This window comes from Eulemur rufifrons, chromosome 2, assembly GCF_041146395.1.
Source record: "Eulemur rufifrons isolate Redbay chromosome 2, OSU_ERuf_1, whole genome shotgun sequence".
NCBI classification, from domain to species: Eukaryota; Metazoa; Chordata; class Mammalia; order Primates; family Lemuridae; genus Eulemur; species Eulemur rufifrons.
In genome coordinates this window covers 18,731,668-18,747,928 of record NC_090984.1, presented here as the reverse complement: position 1 = coordinate 18,747,928, position 16,261 = coordinate 18,731,668, and the positions used below count along the sequence as shown (strand labels likewise).

The window sequence follows — 16,261 nt, the reverse complement described above, 5'->3', positions numbered from 1 at the left end:
AAAAGGGACAAGGCTCTGACACAGACCACAACAAGGATGGACCTTGAGGACATCGTGCTCAGTGAGAAGCCAGACACAGAAGGACACACAGTGTGTGACTCTGTCTGTATGAAACATCCAGAACAGGCAGATCCACGGAGACAAGACGTGAACTCGTGGTCACCAGAGGCTAGGGGAGGGGCTTGGGTTTCCATGTGGAGTGACGGGAATGTCCTAGAACTAGATTTGAGGTGATGGCTGTAGCACATTGTAAACATACACACGCGTTGCCGGGTGTGCTGTACACACCTGTAGTCTCAGCTATTTGGGAAGCTGAGGTGGGAGGATCGCTTGACCCAGACTGGGCAACACAGTGACAGCACCTCTAAAAAAATTAAAATTCAAAACACACACCAATTGCACAACAGTGAATCCTATGTGATACGTGAATTGTATCTCAATAAAGCTGTTATGAAAAAGAAAAGAAATACCTATAACTGCTCTTATGTAGGGTAGGCAAGGCCTTCTGAAAACAAACACTAAGGGAGAAAAGTGGACAGTCTGATCCCAAACTTCTATGCAAGAAAAGCCACGTGAACAGCCGCACACCAGAGAACTACCCCCACACCACCTGTGAGGGAAAAGACACAAAGATACACTCACACCTGCGCAGACCCAGGAAGGGCAGAGGAGCACTGAGATGGGAGGCCACATGGTGGGGGGGAGCTGGCATTTTGGGGCAAACCAGGGCTTCTGAGAACTGAGAGGATGACCAGGAGCCCACCAAGCTGACCTTGCGTGCTCAGGGCGAGGCCACCCACTGAAAACCTAACTCAGCCTTGGTTTTTAAAACAAACACATTTATTCACTCAAAATATCTTTAAAGTTTGGAAATATCCAACATTGTACAGCAAGTGAAAACTCCAAATGAGTTGTAATCGCGAACCCTGCTGACCTCAGAGTGCTCACGGGTGCAGGCCACACACACACAGGCCTGCAACCCAGACCCGAGCCCCTGGCGGGCGAGTCCAAGGGGTGGAGGATCAGCCAGGTGTCAGGACCCTCTCAGGAGGAAAGACGAGGCAATAGGGGGTGAGAGCCTGGAAGGAATCGGCAGCTGGCAGGAGATGCAGACCCCAAGCCCCCCTGTGGGGGAGTCAGTGCAGACTGGGCAAGGACACAGTATTGCCACGTGGCACCAGCTGCCCCCGCTGTCCTCCCCACTGGGGTCTTGTCCCTCCTGGGACCCTATCTCCAGATGAATCGAGCAGCCAGGCCCTGGGAAACCTCACCCCAGGAAAGGTGAACAAGGCAGTGGCCACCTGCCTTGAGGAGTCCAGAGGAGCAGGGCGAGGCTTGGGGAGGACCAGACTCCCGCAGGGCAGGGCAGGGCAGGGCAGGGCAGGGCATCCATCCGCAAGACAATGGTGGTTGCTGTCTGTCCATCTCCGGGGCTGGGCAAGAGAGGAGAAGGCTGTCACAGGAGCAATCTGGGCAGACCCTGCTGGACGGGGCAGCCCCACACCCACCCTGCTGAGGACAGCAAGGCAGGCCCGGAGAAGAAAAGGCACGGGCCACAGTGCAGGAAGGTGCTCGGTAGACACACAGGCGTGGACAGTGGCCCTGTCCTCAAAGGAGGCTTGACCACAAGGCCACAAAGAGGAACCGGAGCTTCAGTGTTGGGCCTGGTCTGTGCCCCACCCCTGGGCTGCGGGAGCCGTGGGTCAGCCTGCCAGGACAGCACCTTGGGGCGTGGATGGGGAAACCCAGGGGCACCAAGGGAGGCTCTGGCCAGGCACAGAGGCTGTCCTCCTAGGTCCCAGGGCCTACGGGGGCCATACAGGAGGGTGGGCCTGAAAGTGGCCCTCCTCCCCAAGTCTGAAGTCTCTGAGCAGGTTTCTAAACCCTCTTCCAGAAAGTGCCACCTCTCACTGCTATGTGGGTGAGGGAGGGGTTCCTACTCCTAAGGTGGACGGCAGGCTGGGAGCAGGGAGGCCGTGGGCGTTAGGACCCTCGCTTCCCGGGCACAGGAGCCGAGGGAGCTGTCGTGCAGGCTGGGTGAGAGCTGGGAGTGTCGTGGGAGCACTTAGTGGCCTAAGGGACTTCACTGGGCCCCCAGGAGTCAGAACCTCAGCTAGACCAAGGCCTCCTGAACACAGACAGGGAGTGTCCCAGCCCCACCGTTTCACCTGTTGAGGGTGGCGGCTACTGGACCAGCCGGTAAGTGATGTACCTGCCCGCCGTCTCACTGGGCCGGATGATCTTCACCACCTGAGAAGCAGAAGACTAGGAGCTAGAGACTAGGGGTGCTGGCAGGTGGCCCCAGGTGTTTACGCTCTTCTCAGGGCCTTGGTGGCCCTCGTCATAAGAGGGGGGCCTGGGGGTGTGGCCTGAGTGCCCCTCCAGGCTGCTGGGAAGGGACAAAGCCTCAACCCCCAGGCGGCCAGCTCAGAGCAGCTGTGGGGGCCCCCTCCTGGCAGGGGCTCTCACCTGCCCACGCTTTATCCCAAAATAGCGTGCCACGGGGTCTCCCGCCTGGATCCTGGGCAGCTGGTTCTCACGGAGTTTACTGGGAAGCACTGTCAGGGAAAATGCCTGGCTGGGTTGTCCGGGGGGTGGAGTAGGGTACAGGGGGTGTGGGATGCTAGAAGACCAGGGGACAGGGAGGGGTGGCCAGGGCACCAGGAAGGATACTATCGGGCCAGCAGCTCCGTCACCTCCTCCTTGGTCATCACAACGTGCTCCGGGACCAGCTGCCAAGAGAAGAACCCACCAGCTGTCACCAGGGTGGAGACAGAACCTGCCAGGCTCCCTGGGCGGCCATCACAGCCCAAGATACAGGCACAGAGGCTGTCCTCTTAGGTCCCAGGGCTCAGGGGGCCACTCGGGAAGGTGGGCCTGCAAGTGGCCCTCGTCCCCCAGTCTGAGGTCTCTGGGCAGCTTTCTAAACCCTTTTCCCAAGATGGAGAAGAGGGAAACTGGGGGAGGGGGGGCGGGGGGGGAATGGGGGTGCCAAGGATGAACCACAACTGGGTGCTTGGGGGTGTCTGCAAATCTTCTGGGCTGAGTCCTACCCCCAACCTGACTACCATGTGGTTGGGGGCTGGACCCTGCAGTGAGGAGCCCCCTGGGCTTCTTATACAGACACCTGGGGCCCAACCAGGGACACAGTCACCTCGATTGGGGGTTCTTCCTACCAGGTCAGCTGCACTAGGCCCCCTCCCCACCCCCACCCCTCCTGACTCTGCAGGCGGTGGCAGGCCTGAGAACCTATATTTCTAGCAAGTTCCCAGGTGCTGCTGCAGGCCTGGGGCCACCCTCTGACAGCCCTGCTGCCCCAGTCCCCAGACTCATCTCCAATGTCTTCCTGTCCACTCCCAGGCCCCGCGTCTCCTCAGCCCCAGTGAGGGCAGGGCCAGGTTCCCCGGACGCACCTCATGCTCTGTGATGTTGATGAGCAGCTCCTGCTGCAGAAACTGCTCCAGGATGTACTTGGGGGCCATGTCGACCAGAGACTGGAAGAGACAAGACCCTCACACATGGCCAGGCAGGGTAGCTCCCCCTTCCAGGCCAGTGTCCCCAAGACAACCCCCATTCCTTTTCCTCCCTGAAGCCAACCAAGATTTATTCTTATGCCCGAACAGGGTGTCCCACGTCACACATCAGGAAAACCCCACCCCTGTATAGTCCTCTGTATGGAAGAGTGCCTCCCACCCCTGGCCCCTGGGCCACGCCTCAGGTCTCCATAGCCTCCTGAGGGTGGCTGGGGACTCAGGCTCCTTTCCATCTGTCAGATTGCTCAAATGGTTTGTCCTCACAGCTGGGGTGGTTTCCTGGTGTGTGACTACAAGAACTCCGCAGCCAGGTGGGCCAGGGACAGAAGTGCTGGCCTGTCCAACCACCCAACACACCCTTCAGCTCAGTTCTGTCCAACAGACAGACGTAGACAGGCCACCTGCAGGCCTTGTACCTTGGCTTCTCCCCTGACTCAGCAAAGAGGGTGGGGCACACTGGGCCCCCACTGGGTGATGCCTCGTCCCTGTCCAGACAGGAAAACTGCTCAGAGGCCCAGTGGACAAAGAGCCTCTGAGTCCCTGAGGCCACATGACCACCTTGGAAAACAGCCTGGCATGGGGCCACAGGAGGCAGCAGCCAGAAGAGGAAGTGAGGCATGTGGCAGAAGTGGCCAGGGCTTGTCATAAACACTGGCCACTTCCTCCAGGGGACCTTGACCTGGGCCCCAATATGAGGCGTGTGAGCTGCCAGCTGGATGCTCCTCTGGGCAAGGAGGCTCCTGAGGACATGAAGCTGGCTGAGGGGAGGCAGAGGCGCACCCACCTGCTTGGCGGAGGGCGTCATGCCCTGCTGTACCACGATGAGGGCGCGAGTGATGTTCTCCTCCTGCATGCGCTGGCAGTACACCTTGATGGTCTTGATCCCCACCTTGGGCTCCTCTGGGGACAGAGTGTGCGCTGGCCTGACTGCCAGGGACCCTGCCTGCCGCCCCCACATCTTGCCCCAAGTCATCTCGGTTCTAGCCCCAACTCATATCAGCTGCTTCCACGTTGTGAAAAATGAGCCTGACCTGCAGGACCCCAGGGCAGGGAGCTGACACCCTACAGCCACCCAGAGACCAGAAAGTGAAGCAAAGACCCCTGACTCCGAGCAGCTTCTAGGGAGGTGGGTGATTAGGCACCAAACCCTACAAACAAAGCTGGCCTAAGGGAGACGGGGCCCTGTCTGCTGGGCCAGACAGGGGAGCAGGTGGGTGCTGGGGCCCAGTGGGGAGGCCCCTGGGGTACTCTTGGCTGGAGAGAGCACTCAAGCAAGGAAGGAGACGAAGGAAACAGACACTGGAAAAGATGCTGACCCTCATAGGAGTCAGAGGTCAACAGCATCACCTACAGCAAGGAGGAGGAGGAGAGCTTTTCTCCCAGGTTGGTGTAGACTCTGGGCCACGCAGCAGGTGGGTGCTACTGGACACCTGAACACGTGCTCAGATGACTTCACCATAACCATGACCTCTCAGGGACACACTGCTGCCGCAGACCAGCAGGGGAGGGCCCTCACCTGGGAAAAAGACGAACATCTGGTCAGTGGGGTCGTCATTGTGCGCCACCAGGACGGTGAGGTCCGTGCGCCGCGGCCGCCCTTCACTGGGCTTGTCCCCAAACTGGGCTTTGAACTCCTCCAGTGTCTGGTCCAGCTCATCCTGGGTCACGAGGTAGCCACGGTCATGGCATAGCTGCAAAGAGAAAGAGCCCGCTGACCCCTGGGCAGAGGGGAGGGCAGCAAGAGCTCCTGCCCGAGCGCTAACCTTTCGGCCCAGACGTGGCTGCCACAGAGAACAGACCAGCAACAGCAACCTGGCTGAGCACGTCCTGTGTGACATTCTCTGGTCCCTACAGCCACCCCACGGGATAGGACCAGTGTGATCCAGAGAGACTCACAGAGATGACCCGCTTGACTGAAACCATATGGCCTCACGGAAACCTGGCCAGGACTAAACCCAGCAGGCACATTCAGCCCTCTGAACCTCTCTCGAAACTCCTAAAGACGGGCTGACAGTGTTCAGGGCCCTGAGAATGGAGAATCAGGCCGTGGGGGGCTTCACTGACGAAAAAGGCAGTGGTGGAGGAACGGGGGGCGGGGTCAGGGTAAAGTAAAGGCTTCCCTCTTTCTTCATTGGGTCCTTTTCCAGCCCACCCAACGAGCCCAGGTCTGAGGCAGGACCCAGAACGAAGGGCTCTCAGGCATTTGCCCGGTTTTGACGCCAGGCTGCCCTTGCCAGCTGCCTCCACGTCCAGTCCCAACTCGGCCGCTGCCTCCCAGTCACAAACTGCCCCTGCCTCAGGGGATGACAGCAGGTCCAGGACAAAAGGCGCAAGCGGAAAACAGAGCGGAGGAGGGTCTGCGGTGCGCCCGCGCTCAGGCCCCCGCTTTCCCTCCCGCCTTCGGCCTCCGCCGGGCCCGGGCCCCGCGTCCACGGCTTGCCCCCGCCCCTGCGTGACGCCGGCTCGGGCGGGCCCGGCAAGCCCTGGACGGACCCGGCACCGGGGTCCGGGGGCGACCTCAGGGACCCGCTTCTTCGCCCGACCGTCCACTCCAGACGCTTGGGCGGGGACAGGAGAAGACCCCTTCCCGGGCCTTTGCACGCGCCATTCGCCACCCACGCCGCGTTCACTCCGCTGGGCGCCCACGCGCGGCACCTGCATGATGGTTTTGCGGATCTTCCAGAGCCGGTACGTCTCCTCCTCGTCGTCCATGGCCGCCGCAGCTCGCACCCGCTACGCATGCGCCAATCAAGACCCGCGCGGACTGCTCCTGCGCCGAAGCCCGCTCAGGCTTTTATCCCGCCCCCCGAGTAGGGCTGTCGGTGGCGAACGCCTGAATGTAGCGACGTCCGCAACCGGCGGCGCCGAGGGCAGCCCGATCCTGCAGAGAGCGGCGGTTGGCTGCGCGAGACTTTCGTCACTTCCGCAGTTTTCGCGTGGCTTTGGGAGTTGTGGTTTTTGCTCAACTCTCCATGGCGGGCAGCCGTTTAGCATCCCAGGGACGGAGGGGAGGTCTGGGAGGGGAAACTGAGGCCTGGGCGGGGTCGGGGACTGCTCGGCTCCTCGGGGCGATCGAGGAGCCTAGTAGGCACGCTGTAAACATTTGTGCATCACATTGTAGGGGGTTCTTGGTCGGCTCTGGGCCACTTCCAGGTTAATGCTTGCGAGCCTCAGTTTCCCCCTCTGTGGAGTGGAGATAATAAAGTGCCCCTACTTAAGAGGGTTCACTGAGTATCTGGGGGAGAGCGTGGCACAGCTCCAGGCGCCTATGACGGGCTCCGCCCTCTGTCCCCTCCCTGGCCGGGGAAGCTCCCCCACCCCATACCTTCGCATCTTTGCTGTGCTCCTCACCTTGTCCCCAAGTCCATGAAAGAGGCCGCCCGGCCCAGTGCCTGCTGCCTTAGAGTGATCAGCAACTTCTCATTAATGACATATCCATCCAACTAATTAAGCATTTACTGAGCCGCCCACAGGGACAGTGAACAGAACAGGACAGGCACCCCTTGCACTCCAGGGAGAGGGCATCAAAAAAACAGTGAATAAATAAATGGTAGCCAGGTGCAGTGCCTCACGCCTGTAATCCCAGCACTTTGGGAGGCCGAGGCAGGAGGATTCCTTGAGCCCAGGAGTTGGAGGCTGCAGTGAGCTGTGATGGTAACACTGCCCTCCAGCCAGGGCCACAGAACAAGACCCTATCTCAAAACAACAACAAATAAATGACAACGTTAAAAAGTGACAATGCTGTGGCAAAAGACAGAGAGCAGGCTCAGGGAGGTGGGGAGAAGGGGAGGCCTGCAGTAGGAAATGGGAGCTCAGGGAACACATCCAGGACATCTTCAAGCAAAAACCTCCAGGAGGAGAGGGAGGGAGCCTCGGGGGTGCTGGAGAAAGGTGTGTGGGGCAGAGGGTATGGAGAGGCAGAGGCCCTGAGGCTGGACTTGCCTGGTGTGTTGCCAGCCAGGCAGCCTGTGCAGGGAAAGGGCACAGTGGTGAGGTGCCCAGTCAGAGCAGTAAGCTTGGGTTTTTTTTTTCCAGCCATTGCAATGTTCGGAGCTGGTGTGTTGGGAACCGACTCTTGGGAGCCAGGCCAAAAGCAAGAAATCAGGGAGGGGGATAGGGAGACCTCCTGGGCAGAGGTGGGGGTGGCTTTGCCTAGGGCTGGGGAGAGCTGGGGCAGTTTCTGAAGGCAGAGTCCATAGGGTTGCAGATTTAAGGCTGGGGAAGGATGAGAAAGCACTGAGAGTGGGGGGAGAGTGAGGAGGGGAGAGGGAACAAAGCTGTCCCTGCCAGAAGTGGGAAGATGAGGGGTGCCAGGGGCAGATTGGGAGTGGGTTCTTGGATGTGGTGAGTGAGGGGCTACCGGGGGACCCCAGGGGCAGACATGGCAGCAGTGCTGGGATAGGATTCTGGAGTTCAGGGCAAGGTCTTAGAGATGGATGTGTGCGTGTTGTCAGCACATGATGGAGATTAGAGCCCTGAGTTGGACAAGGTCCCCGGGTAGAGCAGAGTCCAGGGCCTGAACCCAGCCTAGCCAATGTTCTGAGGGGGAGGGGAGGCTCAGCACAGACCCTGGAGTGGCCACTGGAGTTCTAATCTAGGCTGCGTGACCTCAGGCGCATGACTCCACCTCTCTGTGACTCCCTTCCCTCCCCGCTGCCTTGTACAGGGGCAAAAACAGCACCCACTTCATAGGGCGACTGGCTAGTTCCTGCAGTGTGCTCAGAAGAGCACCTGGCACGGGTGTTGCGTAACTGTTCCTTATATAGAATAAGGGGAGGGAGGTTGCCAGGTGTCCTGGAAACCAGGTGAAGAAGGTGTTGGAGGCCCAGGGAGGGAACAACTGCCAAATGCCACCAAACTGCCAAGTCGGCCTGAGGATAGAGCAGGGGATTAGCCAAGCAGAAACTGCTTGTGACCAAGAAGAGATCAGACTCAGGGAAGGGGACAGAAGCCTGGCAGGGGGCTGATTTACAGGAGGAAAGGAATTGGACCTGTGGCCTGGAAGCACCGGGTGGGGGTGGGGCAGAGGCTGATGCCGGATGGGGGCAGGGCTAAGGAGTGGACTTTACTACGATGGGAGAAAGTGTGTTGGGATTGATGCAGTTATGACCCAGGAGTGCGCAAATTGGGGGGTGGGGGCTGATTGAGAGAGGTCGGGCCTCAGCCAGGGGGTGGTGACCCTGTGGCCTCTGGGTTTCCTCACCTACAGCCCCCAGCACCAGGACTCAGGGTGGCACCTGCTCCTCCACCCCCACATGCTGCACTGCTGGCAGAGCCCGAGGCCCAGAGGCAGGGCCACCGTCCACACACAGGATAGGAGGGGATGGAAGATGGTATAGCTGCTGCGGAGGGAAACAGCCTGGTGGGTCCTCATAACATCGCCAGATGACCCAGCAATTCTACTCCTGGGTAAACGCCCAAGAGAAATGAAAACATACGCCCACACAAAAACTGCTAAAGCAATGCCACCCAAAGGGTGACAACAACACGCACATCCTTCCATGGATGAGTGGACACACACGATGTGGCCCATCCACATGTGGAACATCACTCAGCCATGACAAAAGACAAGGCTCTCTGACACAGGTTGCAGCATGGAAGGACCTTGAGGACATCGTGCTCAGTGAGAGACGCCAGTCACAGAATGACACACAGTGTGTGACCCCGTTTATATGAAATGTCCAGAACAGACAGATCCACAGAGACAGGAAGTGGATTCGTTGTCACCAGGGGCCGGGGGAGGGATGGGGAGTGACTGCAGATGGGGAGTCATGGGGCTTCTTCTGAGGTGATAAAATTGTTCTGGAATGAGATAGAGTCATGGTCGCACACCATTGTGAATATACGAAAAACACTAAATTGTACACTTTAAAGTGGTGAATTTTATATTCTGTGCATTTTATCTCAATTTCAAAAACTTTTTTAGAAAGAAGAAATCAAGCCACAGGACAGGCCCTGTCCCCGTCCTTCCGGGAGCTGGGGGCTGCTCTGGAAAGGCACAGCTTCCTCACCAGGGGATGCACAGGGACTTCTGCCACCACGGGGAAGCCCGGCTGAAGATTCCACCAGCCCGAGACTCCATTTCCCCATTCATTAAGAGGGGCTCACTCTGGAAGAAGCTGTGAAACCCCAGGCACAAATCCCTCCCAAAGCTCGGCCCCCAAAGTCTCCACCTTTGTCCTCATCACAACAGGCCAAAACGTCAGGAAGGGGGTAAACCTCTCCCCCCACGTGAGGTGTGGGCCCTGAGCTGGTTTTCTGGCAACCTTGAAATAAACAGCTGTTTCAGTGCACATATGTCCAGCATTGTGGAAACCAACTCCAGCAAAACTGGAAGCAGCTGAGCCTGCGCAAGGGCACGCAAACAGAATGACCAGTGTGGTGGCTTCACCCGGCACTGCCAGGGTGGTGAGGAAATGGGGCTGGAGGGGCTTCCTGAGAAGGGAGGCAGCCCCAGGAGACAATGGGGGCCGCCGGCCAAGAAGCCACTTGGACAACTCCGCCTCTGGACAGGGCTGAACCGGCTTGTGCAAGACCAAGGATGTGAACACTTGGCCGCCAGGATCCCAACTCCCTTGCTTTTGCCACCAAACTCGTCGTCCATCTGAGACCCCCCCTGCTCAGCCTCTGGCCAGCCTGGAGGTGGGTCTGGGGGCTCACAGGTACCCCTCCAATGAGCTCAGCCCAGCAGCCCTGCCCCAGCCGCCTCTGCTGAGACGGCCACTGGATGGTCACCCAGCTGGAATACCTGCCTACTCAAGGGTCACAGTCCAGTCGTGGCCTGGGAGGCTCGGCCCCTAACTCAGCCCCCAAGAATTAGGGTGTGTTTCTGGCACCAAGTACTTGAGCTCTGAGTGAACAACGGAGCCAAGATGGAGCCTTCTGGCTCTAGGAGTGCACCCCCCGGCGGTGGCGAAGCCTAAACTGAACCCCAGGTTTCTGCCATCTGCCCGCGCACCTGTCAATCCGGGAGGGACCACAGGGACCCGGCCTCCTCGCTGCCCGCTAACTGTCCTAGTGCCCCAGGGGCCACGTGTCACTTCCATGAGCGGCCACAGCGGCCCTTTCCATGGACGGGCGCGGCGGCGGGGAGCCCCCAGAACCTGGGACCGCGGTCGGGGATCCCTGGACGCGCGGATTTGGCCCCACTCACTTTGGTTTTATTCACATTAAAAAAACAAATCCCAATTTTCAAACAGCTGCGGTGGCTTCTCAAGGAGTTCAAGCCCCCGTACCCCCGACGTCTTCTCAAGTTTTCCGTCATCCCGCCGCGCTGCGGTCAACCATCTGGATAACTGCCCGCAGCCTCGGAACGCGCCAACTGCGTAGACGCGGCCTCCCGCCCACTAGCGAGCATGCGCAGTAACCGATAACAATCACCCTCCCGCTGCAGTCCTGCCCCGCCCCCGGCCCCCGCCCGCCCTCCATCCAGGCCTCCTATTGGCTGTAGTCAGTGCGCGTCCGCGGCAGACCAATGGGAGCGTGGGTGGGCGTGGCCGAGGGCGGGGAGGTACGGCGCGCCGGCGCGTGTCCATTGGTCGGCTCGGCGAGGGGAGGAGCCGCTGGCTCCCTCAGGCCCCGCCGCCGCGATGAGCTTCAGCCGCCTGTGCCGCCTCCTGAAGCCGGCGCTGTTGTGCGGGGCCCTGGCCGCGCCTGGTTTGGCCGGCACCATGGTGAGCGGGCGCAGCGCCCCGGGCCGGGCCGGGGGCCGTTGAGCCTGGCTCACGACGCCTGCCCCGCCCGGAGGCGCGCGGAGCCCTCGGGCCGCAGTGACCTTGGGTGGGGGGCGTCCGGCCGCGTCTCCCCACCCCCTCACCCGCCCCGGCTGGCGCGCGGGCCGGGACCCGGGTCGGGGTCGGGGCCCGAGCGAGGGGCAGTGCCCAGGCGGCCTGGGGTCGGGGCCCGGGCGGGGGGGCAGAGTCCGGGCGGCGGGGGTCTGGGCCTGGGAGGGTCCCGGTGTCCGGGACGGCGGGAACAGGGCACTGGGACGTTGGGGACCCCGGCTGGGTGTCCCCTGGCCGAGCAGGGGCTACTGCGCCGGGTCAGTGGAGTGGGCGCCCTGGCTGAGCCGGGAGAGCGGGGGCGCACGATGGGCTGGCAACCCGGGGTCACGCGCCCCGGGCGGCGCTGCCCCGCCTCCGCCCCCGGGGCCCAAGGAGGTGGCGTCACAGTCGCCCGGTCCCGGCGCCCTGACAACGGGCCTTTTGTCCCCGAATACGGCCTCCGTGGCCCCAGGCGAGGCGAAGAGGGGCGGGCATGGGCCGTGCGGGCGCAGGCTCCCCGGGTCGCCGCAGGCGGCGGTCCCACACCCCGGCCGGCCGGCAGCGCCGAGCCCCTCGGCGGCGGCGGCGGAAGGCTCCGGCGTGCCTGCGCAAGAGAACGCGCCGCCGTCGGAAGGAGCCCTGTCCCGGCAGCCCGGGGCGGGCAGTCTCCACGGCCGAGTGCCAGGACCCGGTGCGCGCGGGGCCCCCACACCCGATATAGCACCTCGCAGGGTCCCAAGTTCTCCCCGGCCTCAAGGTCTCCGGTAAAATGAGCCCAGAGGCGCCGGGGGAGCGTGCACAGAGCAGTCCCTTTTTATGTGCCTCAGGGCCCTGGCTTTCTCGGTGCTGATCCGCCCGAGATCACCCCTTTCCCTGGGGACCCGGGCTGGCGAATGGGCCGAGTGGCCGCGGGCTCCCGCCCTGAGCTCCGCTGCTGGGCTCTTACCTTGCAGTGCGCCTCCCGCGACGACTGGCGCTGTGCGCGCTCCATGCACGAGTTTTCAGCCAAGGACATCGACGGGAACACGGTTTGCCTGGACAAGTACCGGTGGGTTTCCCCTCAGTCGGGGGATGTGCAAGGTTGGGGCTGGGAGGGGACTAACCTTAACCCTGACCCTGTCCTCGGCTGACGGCCCGACCTCCTACAGGGGCTTCGTGTGCATCGTCACCAATGTGGCCTCGCAATGAGGCAAAACCGACGTAAACTATACTCAGTTTGTCGACCTGCACGCCCGATATGCTGAGTGCGGTTTACGGATCCTGGCCTTCCCCTGCAACCAGTTCGGGAGGCAGGTGCGTGGTCTCCACAAGGCCAGGATGGGTGGAGGAGTGAACAGGGGCAGGGAGGTGAGGGTCTCTGAGCAGGTGTCCAGGCCCTTCCCCACTCATGCGCACACCTCTGGGCTCCGCAGGAGCCAGGAACTAACGCAGAGATCAAAGAGTTTGCTGCCGGCTATAACGTCAAATTCGATATGTACAGCAAGATCTGTGTGAACGGGGATGACGCCCACCCACTGTGGAAGTGGATGAAAGTCCAGCCCAAGGGCAGGGGCATCCTGGGAAAGTGAGTGACTCTCCTGGGGTGGGGGTATGGGGGCAGCTTTCAGGGATTCCTGACATCTCTGTGCTTTTTTTTGTAGTGCCATCAAGTGGAACTTCACCAAGGTAGGGGGGGCACTGTGTTGGGGGGGGAGAGAAGGGACCAGGGCTACAAGCAGGCCAGCTCCAGAATGGGTCTCAGGGTGCCACCAGGTGCCTCTCGGCCACAGCACTCCCCAGGGACAGCAGGTGGGGAGGGCAGCCCCAGCCCCTTGCCTGGGTCTCCCCCACCACAGGGGACTGACACCATCCCTCCCGCAGTTCCTCATCGACAAGAACGGCTGCGTGGTGAAGCGCTATGGTCCCATGGAGGAGCCCCTGGTAGGTGCCTCTTTGGGGAGCCTGCTGGGGTGGGGGGCGCAGGGAGAGGCTGTCCCTAACCTGCTTCTTCCCCACAGGTGATAGAGAAGGACCTGCCCTGCTATCTCTAGCTCCACAAGTGCGTGCCCCTGCCCGAGCCCCCTGCCTGCGCCCCGGAACCTTCCACCTGGCACCCATGACGGTCTGCCTGTAAACCTGCCATGGTGGGGCAGACCCGAGAATCTGGCGTGCACTCGCCAGAGGAAGGTCCCGCAGCCCCGCTGGGCTCCAGCTCCGTGCTCCTCCCTTGGCTGCCTTGTGGGAATAAAACAAAGAAAATGGGCCTACTGGGTCATCCTGTCTGGGGGCAGCCCTTTTGCCCCAGGTCTAGCTGGTGCAGGGAGGGATTGGGGAGGAGTTCCCCTGGGGGTTCAGAGGGCTGCACCTGGCCCTGGAGCTAATCTGCCCTGTCTGGGCTGGGGCTAAGGCTGCTAATCCCCACAGCCCCACCCTCTGGGCCAGGGCTGCTGGGGGTGTGGGCAGGGCTGATTCCTAGAGGAGATAATTCTTAAGTGGCTGCTCTTCCTGGCCCAGGGCCTTACCTCATTAGGAGGCAGCAGCTAGCAGCTATTTGGGGCTTGCAGGACCTCTGTCCTCCCCAGGGGATGGAAGCATGGGTTGAGGGAGGCCGCTCCATTGCTTGGCCTGGTGGTATGGACAAGGTTAGGCCCAGAGTGTGTGGTCTGTGGGCACAGCAGGCTGGGGGTGGCTGTCTCCAGAGTCCCTCCTAGGAGGACACAGGCTCCCTGCCTGCAGCAGAAGGGGACCGACAAGTCTGCTGAGGGAGTATCTATAGAGTTGGTCCCAGAGTGCCACCACAAGAATCCTAGGCCCTGGCATAGACAGACCATAAATGGCTGCCCAGACACGGGGGCAGGTTGGGGTCTGTCCCCTGCCCTCCCCGGGGCACACCCCCCTCATCCCCATAGGGCCTGGTGGGGGCTACAATGAGCCTTTGTAACAAGGGAGCCTGCAGCGGGAGCTCCACAGGTTTCAGTCCCCACCCTTCCCGCTGTGACCCCAAGCTGTCCAGAGACGCAGACAATGTGGGAAGTAGGCAAAAGGCACATATATTTAAAAAAGATCTCTTTACATATATACATTAGAATTCATTATAAATACATGTAGAAACCAAAGGGCTGCCCACCCCACCAGCTCCTCGGGCAGATTCCGGAGACCTGGGGAGGCGAGCAGGCAATAATTTAGGGAGCAGAGAGAGGGGGTGGGGGAAGAGGAATTGCATATATTAATGGGGGTCTGCCCCACAGAGGCCCCCAGAAGGTGGGGCCCTGAGCACCTGGGGTTTCCTGAGTTTCTAGCTCTTGGGACCACCCAGTTATGGATTTCAGAGGCTGGGGCCTGGCCATCCTTGTAGGTGGGTGGGGTAGAGCTGGGGCCCCAGAGCCCCCTGCCCATTCCTGAGGGGCAGAAAGGGGAGAGAGGCACTGAGAAGGCATGGCCCCCAGCCCCAGGCCCTGCCTCAGGCCCCTGGCCCCCTGGGCATCCTGAGTGGGGCCAGCACACAGCAGTGGCCGCCAAGCAGGGCGTGAGGGCCCCCCACCAGACCTTCCAGGTCCAGGCAGGTCCTGGAGGGGAAGGCACTGCAGCGAGGCCGTGGACTCTGAGCAGTTGTCAGGGGGCCTTGGCCCTGGTAGCCACGGTAGTAGAGAACTGTGCCTGGGAGGTGGGCACGTTATAGATAAATAAAGGTAGGTCTGGAGAGGATGCCCGGCCTAACAGCCCGGGAAGGGTGGGCTGAACTGGATGACGCTCCGCCGCTCGGGGCCCCCAGCCCCAGCCGCGCCCGCACCGTCCCCCAGCTGGCCCGAGGCCTCAGTGGGCGGCCCCGCGTGCAGGGAGCGCAGCATGTCCTCCAGCACCTCCTTGAAGTTGATGTCGCAACCCTGGTGCGCCAGGGCCGCGGGGTCGGCAGGGCCGACAGGGGTGCCCAACAACAGCCCGGGGCCCGGGTCCAGGGGCAGCGGCGGGGGGAAGGCGAAGTGTGGGGCAGGTGGGAAGGCCTCGGCAGGTGGGCTGTAGGTGAGGTCCAGGACCTCGCCGGGCCCGCAGGGCAGCGCAAGCGGGCGCAGGTTGGGCGGCGCGGAGAAGCCCCGCGCCTTTCGTTTGACGTCAGCGTCCATCAACTGCAGCTCCTGCAGCACGCGCCGGACGCAGCCCTCAGGGATCTTGATGCCTGGGGATGGGGACAGAATGCCAAAGTGGGGTCAGGGGTCAGGGTTGCTCCGGGGTGCCTGGCGCCCGGCCCTGCCGCCCACTCACCCACTTGCTTCTTCTTGTCCTTGGTCTTGAGACGCACGATCTGCAGGTAGCTGCTGCTGCTGACATCAGCCATGACGGCGGCGATGCGGCCCCACACATGTAGCAGCGCCCCGCACAGCATGTAGTGGTGCCGCAGCCGCAGGCCCTGCACGCAGTCCTTGCCCTCCTGCACCAGCCGGCAGTGCCGGTTCCTGCGCGGGCCGGACGGGCGGCTCAGACGGGTCCTGGGGCCCCCTGCTCCCCCGTGCCCAGGTGCCTTCCTCCCAGGATTCCCCAGATGTCGTGGGGCTCCTCCCCTGTGGGGCCCTCACCACGCGGTGTGGCTGCAGTGTGTGAGCGAGAAGTCGTAGTTACTCTCCCAGTGCTCCCTGGCCGCCTCTGCGGTAACCTGGGGACACAAGGCCCGGTGAGGCTCAGTACCGCCCCCACTGCCAGCAGCGGCTGTCTGGCCACACGGTGCACAACTGGGAAACTGGTGAGCTGGGCTCTGTGGCCCCGCAGGGAGGGGAGGGCTGGAGGCCCAGAGCCCGGGCCCACTGTACCCGGAGGTCTGCCCTGCCCAGCCGTCCCAGCCCCTACCCGGTGGAACTTGCGGCACAGGCTGTCCAAGGTCTCCAGCTGGCTCTGCCGGCCGATGTTGGGCTTGTACACGGTGAAGTGTTTGCCGCGGTTCTGCTCAGCCAAGAGGCAGCTGGGCTTATTGCCTCGAACCTGGGAAGGGTGCCA

At 61.7% G+C, this 16,261-nt stretch overlaps 3 protein-coding genes across 9 annotated transcripts in view; 1 reads left to right on the top strand and 2 right to left on the bottom strand.

Annotated features, from left to right (window-relative positions):
- Positions 1-830: 830 nt before the first annotated feature.
- Positions 831-6,281, bottom strand: POLR2E (RNA polymerase II, I and III subunit E). 2 transcript variants are annotated; one of them, XM_069456565.1, is made up of 8 exons: positions 6,189-6,281; positions 5,050-5,224; positions 4,318-4,433; positions 3,414-3,494; positions 2,674-2,732; positions 2,470-2,548; positions 2,169-2,250; positions 831-1,433 (listed from the first exon to the last, which is right to left on the bottom strand). In XM_069456565.1, exons 1-7 carry the CDS (start codon positions 6,243-6,245, stop codon positions 2,185-2,187), a joined length of 633 nt encoding a protein of 210 aa, XP_069312666.1. In that variant the 5' UTR covers positions 6,246-6,281; the 3' UTR covers positions 831-1,433; positions 2,169-2,184. The 2 variants fall into 2 exon arrangements, with proteins under 2 accessions (XP_069312666.1, XP_069312675.1); XM_069456574.1 differs by lacking the exon at positions 831-1,433 and adding an exon at positions 1,589-1,618.
- A 4,829-nt stretch (positions 6,282-11,110) lies between these two features.
- GPX4 (glutathione peroxidase 4) overlaps positions 11,111-16,261 on the top strand; it is a 169,321-nt gene continuing 164,170 nt past the window's right edge. The window contains exons 1-7 of one of the 3 annotated variants that reach the window (XM_069456557.1): positions 11,111-11,206; positions 12,250-12,344; positions 12,445-12,589; positions 12,709-12,860; positions 12,937-12,961; positions 13,157-13,216; positions 13,294-13,342. In XM_069456557.1, the coding sequence (XP_069312658.1) occupies positions 11,123-11,206; positions 12,250-12,344; positions 12,445-12,589; positions 12,709-12,860; positions 12,937-12,961; positions 13,157-13,216; positions 13,294-13,326 (594 nt within the window). In that variant the 5' untranslated portion in view covers positions 11,111-11,122 and the 3' untranslated portion in view covers positions 13,327-13,342. Of the gene's footprint in view, positions 11,207-11,504; positions 11,988-12,249; positions 12,345-12,444; positions 12,590-12,708; positions 12,861-12,936; positions 12,978-13,150; positions 13,217-13,293; positions 13,539-16,261 lie in introns of those variants that run through there. The other 2 variants (XM_069456549.1, XM_069456542.1) reach the window with 2 other exon arrangements.
- SBNO2 (strawberry notch homolog 2) overlaps positions 14,319-16,261 on the bottom strand; it is a 48,064-nt gene continuing 46,121 nt past the window's right edge. For 3 of the 4 annotated variants that reach the window (XM_069481040.1, XM_069481048.1, XM_069481057.1), the window contains 4 exons: positions 16,115-16,246; positions 15,847-15,923; positions 15,536-15,726; positions 14,319-15,449 (listed from right to left, as the gene is read on the bottom strand). In XM_069481040.1, coding sequence (XP_069337141.1) covers positions 14,989-15,449; positions 15,536-15,726; positions 15,847-15,923; positions 16,115-16,246 — 861 coding nt within the window. In that variant the 3' untranslated portion in view covers positions 14,319-14,988. Of the gene's footprint in view, positions 15,450-15,535; positions 15,727-15,846; positions 15,924-16,114; positions 16,247-16,261 lie in introns of those variants that run through there. The other variant, XM_069481065.1, reaches the window with a different exon arrangement.